Raw genomic sequence first — 12894 nt, 5'->3', positions numbered from 1 at the left:
ACTGAAAGAACCAGAAGCTACAACACTCAGCCAACATCATGAATAGGAAAAAGCAGACGAAAAGTGAAAAAACCATAGAATCTTTCTATGGGGATAAGGACCAAAACACAAACACCAAAGAGGTCAGAGCTGAGACTGTACTTCCATCTGAAACCTCAGAAGGGACTATGAATTTCTCGCAAGCACAACTAGATTACCTGGAACAGCTGAAGAAGGAAATAAAAGAAAAACTGGCCAATGATTTTAAAACCATAAAAAAAGAATTCACTGATGAGAACATCACTCTGAAAAGGAAAATTGAACAAATGGAAAAGGAAGTTCAAAAATTAACTGGAGAGAATAATTCCCTAAAAGGAAGAGTTAATCAAATGGAAAAAGAAACCCAAAACCTAATTGGGAAAATTGATCAAATGGAAAAGGAAACACAAAACCTAACTGGGAAAATTGGTCGAATGGAAAAAGAAGTACAAAAATTAAATGGAGAAAATAGCTCCTTAAAGGGAAAAATTGGTCAGATGGAAAAGGAGATGCAAAAGCTAACTGAAGAAAACAATACGATGAAGATTAGAATTGGGCAAGTAGAAACTAATGACTCAATGAGGCAACAAGAATCAGTCAAACAAAATCTAAAGAATGAAAAGATAGAAGAAAATGTAAAATATTTAATTGGAAAAACAACTGACCTGGAAAATAGATCCAGGAGAGAAAATTTAAGAATTATTGGCCTGCCAGAAACCCATGATGAAGAAAAGAGTCTGGACAATATCTTCCAGGAAATCATCAAGGAAAACTGCCCAGAAGTACTAGACTCAGAGGGCAAAATAGTCATCGAAAGAATCCACCGTTCCCCTCCCAAAAGGGATCCCAAAATCAAAACCCCAAGAAATATCGTTGCCAAATTCCAGAACTATCAAGTGAAGGAGAAAATACTACAAGCAGCCAGAAAGAAACAATTCAAATATCAAGGACATACAGTCAGGATCACACAGGACCTTGCAGCTTCTACATTAAAAGATCAAAAGAATTGGAACCCAATATTCCATAAGGCAAAGGAGTTGGGACTTCAACCAAGGATCAACTACCCAGCAAAGTTCAGCATAACATTTCAGGCAAGGAGAAAGTCATTCAACGAAATAAGGGATTTCCAGAGCTTCCTGACCAAAACACCAGAACTCAATAGACAATTTGATCTTCAAATGCAGGTCTCCAGAGAATCATAAAAAGGTAAACAGAGGGGAAAAAATAAAAACAAAAACTTGCTACTCAATTAGGGCAAACTGTTTACCTCCCTATAAGGGAAGATGATACCTGTTAATCTTGAGAACTGTGCAGCTATTATGATAAAAGGGATATATGTAGAGGGAACGGGTATAAAGTGAATGATGTCATGTCAAAAATATGATTTAAATATGAGAAAGGATTGTAATAGGAGGTGTGAAAAGGGGGAAGCAGAAAATGGCAAATTATATCACAGGAAGAAGTACAAAACTACAGTAGAGGGAAGGAGGGGAGGGAGATGAGCATTGTTTGAGAGGTACTCTCATCTGATTTGTTCAAAGGAGGGAACAATAATCTTAAGTAGATAATCCTAGCTAGCTCTATAGGTAGTAGGAGGGGAAGGGGGAAGAAAGGGGAGGGTGGCTAAAAAGGAGTAAAGAAGCAATAAGAGTAAAGGGGAGTAAAAGGGAGGGGGGCTAAAAGAAGGAGAGGAAGGCTGCAGGAGGAGGGGGAGAAAAGTGAATACTATTGAGGAGGGGAAGGGAGATGGGAGAGCTAAAAGCACAAATGGTGGGAAAGAGGTTGGAGGGAAATACACAGATTGTAATCATAACTGTGAATGTGAATGGAGTGAATTCTCCCATAAAACGGAGATGGATAGCAGAATGGATTAAAAGTCATAATCCAACAATATGCTGCTTACAAGAAACACATTTGAAACGGGGGGATACACATAGGGTAAAGGTCAAAGGATGGAGCAGAATATATTGTGCTTCAGCTCATGTAAGAAAGGCAGGAGTAGCAATCCTAATCTCAGACAAAGCAAAAGTAGAAATAGATCTAATCAAAAGGGATAAGGATGTAAACTATATCCTGCTAAAAGGCACCATAGACAATGAAGCAATATCATTACTAAACATGTATGCTCCAAGTGGTATAGCATCCAGATTCTTAGAGGAGAGGTTGGGGGAGTTGAAGGAAGAAATTGATAGCAAAACTATACTAGTGGGGGACCTCAACCTCCCCCTCTCTGAACTCGATAAATCTAACCTCAAAATAAACAAGAAAGAGGTTAAGGAGGTAAATAAAACTCTGGAGAAGGTAGATATAATAGATCTTTGGAGAAAATTAAATGGGAATAGAAAGGAACATACCTTTTTCTCAGCGGTACATGGAACATTTACAAAATTTGACCATGTACTAGGACATAAAAATCTCACAATCCAGTGCAGAAAGGTAGAGATGATCAATGCATCCTTTTCAGATCATAATGCATTAAAAATTACATGTAATAAAAGGCCATGGAATGAGAAACCCAAAATCAATTGGAAACTAAATAATCTAATTCTAAAGAAGGGTTGGGTTAAAGAAGAAATCATAGAAACAATCAACAATTTCATTCAAGAGAATGACAATAGTGAGACAACATACCAAAACTTATGGGATACTGCAAAAGCAGTTCTTAGGGGAAGTTTTATATCTTTGAATGCTTACATAAATAAAATAGAGAAAGAGGAGATCAATGACTTAGGCTTGCAGTTGAAAAAGCTAGAAAAAGAACAAATTGAAAATCCCCAAGTAAATACCAAATTAGAAATACTGAAAACCAAAGGAGAGATTAATAAAATTGAAATTAAGAAAACTATTGAATTAATAAATAAAACCAATAGTTGGTTTTATGAAAAAACTAATAAAATTGATAAACCTTTGGTCAATCTGATTAAAAAAAAGAAAGAAGAAAATCAAATTACTAATATTAAAAATGAAAGGGGTGAACTCACCTCCAATGAGGAGGAAATTAAAACAATAATTAGAAACTACTTTGCCCAACTTTATGCCCACAAATTCGATAATCTAAACGAGATGGATGAATATTTTAAAAAATACAAATTGCCCAGATTAACAGAAGAGGAAGTTGAATACTTAAACAACCCCATCTCAGAAAAAGAAATTGAACAAGCCATCAATGAACTCCCTAGGAAAAAATCTCCAGGGCCAGATGGATTCACAAGTGAATTCTATCAAACATTTAAAGAACAGTTAATTCCAATACTATATAGACTATTTTTGAAAATTGGGGAAGAAGGAGTCCTCCCAAATTCTTTCTATCATACAAATATGGTTTTGATACCCAAACCAGGAAGAGACAAAACAGAGAAAGAAAATTATAGACCAATTTCCCTAATGAATATAGATGCAAAAATTTTAAATAAGATTTTAGCAAAACGAATACAGCATCTTATCACGAGATTAATACATTATGATCAGGTAGGATTCATACCAGGATTACAGGGCTGGTTCAATATTAGGAAAACTATTAGCATTATCGAACACATCAACAACAAAGCTAACAAAAACCACATGATTATCTCAATACATGCAGAAAAAGCTTTTGACAAAATACAACATCCATTCCCACTAAAAACACTGGAGAACGTAGGAATAAAGGGAATTTTCCATAAATAATAAGCAGTATCTATCTAAAACCTTCAGCAAGCATTATATGCAATGGGGATAAGCTAGATGCATTCCCAATAAGATCAAGGGTGAAACAAGGTTGTCCATTATCACCACTATTATTCAATATGGTACTAGAAATGTTAGCTGTAGCAATTAGACAAGATAAAGATATTCAAGGAATGAGAATAGCCAAAGAAGAAGCTAAGTTATCACTCTTTGCAGATGATATGATGATTTACCTAGAGAATCCCAGAGATTCAAGTAAAAAATTACTTGAATTAATAAACAACTTTGGCAAAGTTGCAGGTTACAAAATAAACCCACACAAATCTTCTGCATTCCTATATATTAGCAACAAAGTCCAACAGCAAGAGATAGAAAGAGAAATCCCATTTAAAGCTAGGGTAGACAGTATAAAATACTTAGGAGTCTACCTGCCAAAACAAACCCAGGGAATATATGAACACAATTACAAGACACTTTTTGCACAAATAAAGTCATATTTAAATAAGTGGAAAAACATTAGTTGCTCATGGGTAGGCCATGCTAATGTAATAAAAAAAAAAAATGGAAAACTTTCTGTCTACCCTGGGGATTTGCCTCTATGGGACTCTCAGAATTGGTTCATTCCTCTAATTCTGGGCTTACTCTCAGCCAATCAGGAAACCTTCTGAATAAATGATGAGTTTGTAAATGTTTCACTTGTGTATCTTTAAGGCACAGAATTATAGTCATAGATCTCAGGTTGGAAGTCTCAGAAACCATCTATTCCAATCCTCTCACAGGTGAGGAAACATATCCAAAGAGATAAGTGATTTCCTCTAAGTCACACAGGTACTAAGTCGGTGATAGTGTTAGGATTCAAAGTTAGGTCACCTGGATCTAAATTATTCTCTTTCCACTATTCCACATTCCCTCTGTGCATTTCTTAGTTATTTCTTGGAAGAGGTGGGAGAAAGCATTCTTGTGGAAAGTTTATATATATATAACCTCAAAAATCTGTGAAAGTAGACAATTGCGTACACAATAAATGAAGAAATATACCCCAGTTACAGCAGTCAAAGGGTTCATTGGCATGTCATTCAAAGAAGATCTTACTAATAAGGGGAAGCTTAGCACCCCAGCTCCTTTAATAGCTCCTGTGAATTCTGTAGGCTGGCAATTGGAAAGGGGGAATTCTTGAAATGCATGTTCCTTTCACAATCAAGAATTTGACAGGAGTTACAAAGGATTTCCCAGTCTCAACTGGCAGTAGTTATCTGGGGCTGAGGGACCAAGAACCAAAGATGAGGAGAAAGACAGTTCAAAGAAAAGATCTGATCTTTGCCTGTGGTATTTGGGTGACTTGTACAGGCACCTTGGCTTAGCTATCTCTGCCACAGATTTTTCTAGCCACGGCAGTCCAGTAGATGGTGGCAAAGAGCAACAGACAGACATGAAAAGACCAAATAGCCAAAGTACATCAGATGGCAGCAAAGAGGATGGTCAAAGAACACAAGACAAAGGAGATGATGCAAGTGAGACCATCCAGACAAGAGCAGAGATTGAATGCCCAACAGAAAGAGAGAGCAACTCAGTGACATCACCAGAAAACATCAATGGTATAACATCAGCAGTATGAGTTATACCATCCTTATGGTAACCTTGTCTACATACATCTCCTAGGGTGTGCTTTCTCTGTGTTTCTAAACAATATGATTTCATGTATGCTCCAAAGTCATGTGTAACCTCAGCATGTGCACTTTCTTCCACATTAGTAGCATGGTCACCTGTAGGACAGTGTTTTTCCCATAGGAAAGTAGGAGAATCTTTTCTTGTCTCTGTATTTGCTATGGTATTTGATTAAATATCATTTGCTTTGAATAAGTGTGTCCTCTGACTTGCTGGTAAAACAGGAAAGAAAGAAGGAAGGGAGGAAGGAAGGAAGGAAGGAAGGGAGGGAGGAAGGAAGGAAGGAAGAAAAGAAAGAAATTGGTAGGGGCTTACAAGCTATAATTTTAAGTATGTTCTGACTCACAAAGTACTTTGGCCCTAGAAAAGCATTTCTACAGGCCCCTACATGAGGGATGGCTTAGATACCTCATCAGAATAATTAAACCTAATATAATAAAAATGACAATTCTACCCAAATTAATATACTTATTTAGTGCCATACCAATTAAACTATCAGACAATTACTTTCTAGAGCTGGATAAAATAATATCAAAATTCATTTGGAAAAACAAAAGGTCCAGAATATCAAAGGGACTAATGAAAAGAAATGCTTGGGAAGGTGGCCTAGCGCTACCAGACCTCAAACTGTACTACAAAGCAGCAATTATCAAAACCACTTGGTATTGGCTAAGAAACAGAGAGGTAGACAAGTGGAATAGACTTGGCACTCAAGATGCAGTAGGCAAGCAATATCGCAACCTTCTGTTTGATAAACCCAAGGACCCCAGCTTCTGGGATAAGAACTCATTGTTTGACAAAAATTGCTGGGAAAACTGGATAACAGTGTGGCGGAAATTAGGCATAGACCCATACCTGACACCGTACACAAGAATAAAGTCCAAATGGGTACATGATTTAGGTATAAAGATTGATACCATGAATAAACTGGAGAAGCAAGGAATAGTGTATTTATCAGATCTATGGAGAAGGGAAGAATTCTTTACTAAAGGAGAGATAGAATGCATTATGAAATGCAAAATGGATAACTTTGAGTACATTAAACTGAGAAGTTTTTGCACAACCAAACCCAATGCAACCAAAATCCGGAGGGATGTAGTAAATTGGGAAAAAATTTTTACAGCTAAGCTCGGGGATAAAGGCCTCATTTCTAGAATATATAGAGAACTGACCCAAATCTATAATCATACAAGTCATTCCCCAATTGATAAATGGTCAAAGGATATGAACAGGCAATTTTCAGAGGAAGAAATTAAAGCTATCTATAATCATATGAAAAAATGCTCTAAATCACTATTGGTTAGAGAGATGCAAATCAAAACAACTCTGAGGTACCACATCACACCTATAAGATTGGCAAACATGACAGAACAAGAAAATGATAAATGCTGGAGAGGATGTGGGAGAGTTGGAACACTAATTCATTGTTGGTGGAGCTGTGAGCGCATCCAACCATTCTGGAGAGCAATTTGGAACTATGCCCAAAGGGCTACAAAAATGTGCATACCCTTTGACCCAGCAATATCGCTACTAGGACTATATCCCCAAGAGATCATAAAAATGGGAAAGGGTCCCACATGTACAAAAATATTTATAGCAGCACTCTATGTAGTTGCCAAAAACTGGAAGTCAAGGGGATGTCCATCAATTGGGGAATGGCTGAATAAATTATGGTATATGAATGTAATGGAGTACTATTGTGCCATAAGAAATGATGAACAAGAAGACTTCAGAGAGGCCTGGAAGGACTTATATGACCTGATGTTGAGTGAAAGGAGCAGAACCAGGAGAACTTTATGCACAGCAACAGCCACAGTGTGTGAGAGTTTTTTCTGGTAGACTTAGATTTTTGTAATAACACAAGAACTTCTGAAAAAAAAAAAAATCCCAATGGTGGACCTCAAGGCAAAATGCCTTCCACACTCAGAGAGAGAAATATGGAAATCACTCACATAATGTAGCAGATCATGTTTGTGTATGTGTATCTGTTTGTGTATCATGTTCTGATTTGTTATACGGATTCTTTCATTTATCTTAGTCTGACTACATAGCATGACTATAGTGAAAATATACTCAATAGGAAAGTATATGTAGAATCTATACAGAATTGTATGCAGTCGTGGGGAGGGAGGGAGGTAGTGGGGGGTGGGTGGGGAGGGATAAAATCGCAATTGTATGGCAGTGATTGTTAAACATTAAAAAAATAAAAAATAAAAAAATAAAAAAAAAGAATAATTAAACCTTATTCAAGTCAACCGAAAAACTGATAAAATATACTTCTCTTTCTTTATATTCTTGCAAAAGACACTGAACAGTATCTTGAGAAGGGGCTCTCAACACAGTGGTTATTTCGAGAGGGAAAGGAAAGTGTAAAGAAGGAGCCTGGAATTATTCTAATCCTGCAAGGGTTCTTCCTTGACTCTGTGGGGGGACTGCTGCAGCAGTACAGATTTGGACCTAACTGCTATGGGGGACAGTCAGCATCACACAATGAAGACTTATCCATCCACTGTATGTTAGAACTGAAATTGACTTGGGAGATAATCTAGCCTAACCCCCCACACCCTTTGAAAAGTGAGCAAACTAAGACTCAGAGAAGGGAGATGATCTGTCCCAAGCTAACTAAAGTTTTTTCCAGCTCCAAAATTTAATTTTCTGGTCTCATTCTGTCTGTGTTTGCCACAGGAGTTTGCAAGGCTACATTGGAAGTGATGGAGTCTCCAGTCAGGCTAGAAGAGAGAGTAAGGGCATTGTCTCTAGTATTTGATCCTTGTGGTATAAAGAAGAGTGTATTTTCACTCTGTACCCCACATAACCCTTCTTCAGCCCTTCTGAGTTGGGTACTTGTCTGAAGATTTGGATTTTTTACCTATGGCTTAAGGCAAAAGAGTCTAATAATTACTGTGCCCAGGAACCAAGGGGAGTCAAAAAAGACAGAGGAACTTGAGTTAGAGCATTTATATATCTTAATTTAGATAAGTTACATTCATTCCAAGTCAAACAGACCTATGCTGCCTTTTGACACTCAGTTTGAGACCAACTAAGGCTACACTTCCATTTCCAAGTAGAGTCCAAGTAATAGACAGGTTACAGAAATCAGAGGTTTTAGACCTGTCAATAAATAAGACACAATAATAGCTTATTGAGACCTAGTTCAAGCTTCAGAGACTGGCAAAATTGTCAGTAAGGGAATAGTAGATAAACAGAGCTCTGGGCTGCCCAGATTGCTTTCATTCTCTTTTGGAAAGCCACTTTCAATTCAATTCAACAAACATTTGTTAATTCCCTGTTATGTGCCAGACAGTGTGATTGGTCCTGGGGATACAAGAAAAAAAGGGTGGGGGAGGGGAAGCCTTTCTCATCCTCAAGGAGCTTATACTCTAAGGATACAACATTGACATAGACAATTATATACAATATATACAAAGGAAGGAGGAGTACAATCGCAACCGGTGGAATCGGGCTAGTCTTCTGGTTAGAGGTAGCCGTCAAATTTAGCTTTGATTTGAGTTTTTATGTTCATTTTTTTTCAAGTAATCCTGAACCCATTTGTCTTCAAGATGTGCACAGTATTTCTTGTCCTTCTTCAGAGTAAACCTGTGAAAGGAAGACAAAGGGAAAGCTTGAAGACCACTGTCAAAAGAAAAGTCAAATATTCTAACAGGGAACTGAGATCAAATCCCTAAAAGGGTAGAAAGAGTAGGCTATATGGGAGATAGAGTTAACCCTTGGACAATAAAACAGGAACCTCACCTCTTCTTTAACACCCAGGAACCTGCCTCCTATCGTCTTTCCCTTCCATTCCTTCCCAACTCAGTCCTGGTTAACAGACACAGTCTGTCATATTTGCTTTACAGAACAGTAGCCAGTGTGGTAATCTGTCCCTCCCTGATCCTGGAATATGCATTGGGGCTCTGAGCGAAAGGGCTGTCCTCCCCCCTAGAATAACAGAGGATGACTAAACCAACATCAGTCTCATTCATGCCTTCCATCCTTGGGGTAAAGTCCTTTATTTCTTCCCAGAACCTAATGCCCCATCAATCTTCCCTTCCAAACTCCAACCTTCATCCCAATCCCCCCCTTACCTTTTTGATTCTTTCTTTCCTCTTACTATAGGCTCTTTTCTTCATGCCATCTACATGACTTAGACTCATAGATTTAGAGCTGGATGAACCCTCGGTGTCCATCTAGTTCAGCACCACCCCTTTATTTCACTAAGGAGGAAAATGAGGCCCAGGGAGCTGACTTGCTTTTTTGTAAGGTCACAAGGATGGCAAGTGTCAGAAGCAGAATTTGGTTCCAAGTCTTCTGACTCCTGAGATAATGGTCCTACCACTGAATCACATTTCTTGTTTCATATCATCTGACCTGTGGCTACTTCACAGAGACTGTTCAGAAGACCAAAGTATCCTCTTCTCCCTCAAAACTCATTAGTTACTCCCCTGGTTCCTCTGCCCTTCAGAAAGTCCTATAAGTAAAATGTTTCAGAGCAGGGAATTGGGGGCCCCAGTTCCATTCCTCCAGTACCTAATCTGGAGCTATGATCCCACTGAGCCAGGTCAGAACTGATTCTAACCTAAGAGCGCCCCTCAGTGCCTAAGTAGCTAAAATGTTTCCTCTGCTCCCTGAGATTCTCCTGGCTGTCCCTTATTCTGTCATAGACAGTTTCATTTCTGGTGGAGGAATCTACAGAGCCCCCATTAGTGTGAAACCATGTGTGGGGCAAGAAACTTACATCACAGCCTTGTAGGAGCAGGAACGGCTAGTGATAGCATAGCTTTTGATGAGATTGTGTGGAAGGCTCCTCTTCAGGAAAGCAAAGCAGCAGGTGGGCTTCGAATCAACCACTGTAAAGAAACCCCAGAAGATAGTCTGTAACTTGACTCTTGCCAAGAAGCCTGCTCACCTCACCAGCTACATTAGCATAATGTGGGCATCTCCAAGATTGTGCTGTTCCCTAGCATTGCCTGAGCCTGGCTACAGGAGCAACTCCTAGGGAAAATCACCTACATGGTTTCTCAATGAAACAAGGGGCTCAGAACCCCAAAGCTCTTCAGGTGCTTGCCTTCCCAACCTACTAAACTGGATCCTTACCACCCACCTATATTAATAGGACAGTGACACATGTTGTGCAGAGAGCCATGGAAAGGCCATGGGGAAATATAGGTTCTCACCCTGCAAGGCACCTTCTGTCACATCAAAACTGTGCAAACTGGAGCAATTCATCCAACCTCACTGTGGTCTCCATGGTAGAATGAAGTCAGCAGACTCAATAATACTTAAGACCCTTCTTTTCAGCTTTAATTCTAAGTCCATCAACCCCAGAGGGAGAATGGACCAAAAAGGTCCCTGCTCTCTAGAAGGTGATTCCTTCTACCTTATCTGTTTGCCATAGACCCTCACCCACTATCTACCTGCAACCCAAGTTGAGAAGTGCCCTCTTCTCCTGTATGGCTTTCCTCTCTTCAGAGGAAATCTTAACCAGAAATTAGCTTGAGGTTCTCTAGAGAAGTCTCCCAGATATGGGGGTCTTCTCTTGTTCTCTAAGGCATTGGAGAAGGGAGAAACTAAATAATCAGCCTCCTACTTACAACTACTGCCGAAACTGTTCTGAGGTCCCAGCAGTACAAGCAGCAGACACAGCAGGACCACGGAGGTGTGTTGCATCTTGGAGTGAGCTGTGGCTTCTGGGGATGATGAACCTTCAAATTCTGCTAGCTCCCCATCTCCCCAGGACTGGTATTTATATCCAGCACTTGGGGTTTTCCCTGCCCATCCCTGCAGAGGTGGGGGGACTCACAAGAGGAAAGGAAGTTATTTATGACACAATGACCACATGGAAAACTCCTTTTCCCTACAAGTAGAGTAAGGCTGTGGGGAAAACTTGCTCTCACCAGAGGACAGATAAAGATCCTGTATAGATGTGTGGTGCAGTTAGATCCTCAGTATAGATAAGTGGGTGTGGTGGGAAACAACATGTGGGGGCAGGGGGCAGTGGGAAGCAGTGACTATCTGAGAAAGCTGCTTTCTTCTCTCCTCATCTTTCTTTCCTCTCTTCACTCTCCCTTTTCTTCTTCCTACTAAAAGTATAGCTCAGATTTTCAATCAACTAATTAAAAAACATATACTGATCATCTACTCTGAGCCACACACACTTTGCCAAAAGATGAACATACACAAAGATGAACAATCCCTGTCTTTGTAGAGTTTTCATGCTATTGGAAGAGGAAGAAAAGTTAATATAAACATATACAAAACATGTAAAATGAATACAAGGCAATTTGGGAGTGATAAGAAGGCACTAGTAGTAGCTGGGCTTCTGGAATGTTTTAGTGGCTTTTTGTAACCCTCTACTTGTCAGGCTATTCATCCCAAAGGTACAAGACACCTTGATATATGAAACACTGAGCAAAATAAATCCACAAGTATTTATTAAGCACCTATTGTGTGCCAGGTACCGTTCAGATTGCTGAAGATACAATAATAAAAATGAGACAGACCCTGCCCAAGAAGCTTTAGATTCTCTTGGAGGAGACAACATGTATACATATAAATATATGCAGTACAAAAAAGTAATGGGGGAGGGGGTCTAACAACTAGAGGGATCAGGAAAAGTTTCAAGCAGGAAATGATCCTTGAACTGATCTCTAAAAGGGGTTAAGGCTTTTAAGAAGTAGAGATAGAGGACAGGTATATTTTAGGCAAGGACACAATCAGGAAGATGACCAGGATGCTTGGGGTATGTAGGCATATGTGTATGTTTCCAACCATGTGTGTCATCATCCACACATATGTCCATATGTGTGTGAGTGGGAAGGTCAGTATTGTAGGCTCCCTCTCATCAGTGATACAGTGCCCTAAGGATTTAAGGTTTTAAGTCTCTTTTCTTGGTCCATAATCTTAAGAATTCTGCTCATCTATTCCCTCCAGCATCTTTCCTCCTATTAAAAATTTCAAATATCAGCACAGCTGCTCTAAGGTGACTTACTGGCTTCAGAGTTCTGGTCTGGGCACTAGAGGGAATAAAAGCATGCCCCAGATCCCTGATCTAAAATAGTTTACATGCAGGGCTCTCGAGGGGGTGGGGAGGGGATCTAAGGCAGCAGACACTGAGTTCTTTGGGGGAAGCAGGGTGCTTTGACTCCCTGCATAGACACTATAGGATGGTAAGAGGTCATATGACTAGGGCATCTGAATCTCAGCACTGCCTACTTACTCTTTGAATAATGTTAGACTTCTCTGGACCTCAGTTTTTTGGGCATTTAGTCATTAATTTGAAGGTGAGAACTTGTCTTAGAGTCAAGAAGATTTGGGTTCAAGTCCCAACTCTGACACATACCAAAGGATTAAGCTACTTAACTCTTAGTGCCCTGGGCAACTCCCTAAGGCCCAAATTGCAGAGCAGATGCCAATGTATATCTGTAGGGGAATTTCCTCATGGGGAGTTTCCCATAATATTGAAATCATAGGTTTGAGCAAAAAAAAAAAAAAAAGGCAAGGGTTGGATTCAACAATTTCTAAGGACACTTCTACTACTAAATCTAT

General features: G+C 39.3%; 1 protein-coding gene across 1 annotated transcript; it reads right to left on the bottom strand.

Moving 5' to 3' along the window:
• Positions 1-8295: 8295 nt before the first annotated feature.
• Positions 8296-11106, bottom strand: LOC140527772 (C-C motif chemokine 26-like). The gene is made up of 3 exons (XM_072644946.1): positions 10941-11106; positions 10085-10196; positions 8296-8946 (listed from the first exon to the last, which is right to left on the bottom strand). The coding sequence occupies exons 1-3, from the start codon at positions 11014-11016 to the stop codon at positions 8844-8846; spliced, it is 291 nt and encodes a 96-aa protein (XP_072501047.1). The 5' UTR covers positions 11017-11106; the 3' UTR covers positions 8296-8843.
• Between the last annotated feature and the right edge of the window lie 1788 nt (positions 11107-12894).

This window comes from Notamacropus eugenii, chromosome 2, assembly GCF_028372415.1.
Source record: "Notamacropus eugenii isolate mMacEug1 chromosome 2, mMacEug1.pri_v2, whole genome shotgun sequence".
In the NCBI taxonomy this organism is placed as follows: Eukaryota; Metazoa; Chordata; class Mammalia; order Diprotodontia; family Macropodidae; genus Notamacropus; species Notamacropus eugenii.
The sequence above is the reverse complement of the archived record's forward strand: the minus strand, read 5'-3'. Positions and strand labels throughout refer to the sequence as shown.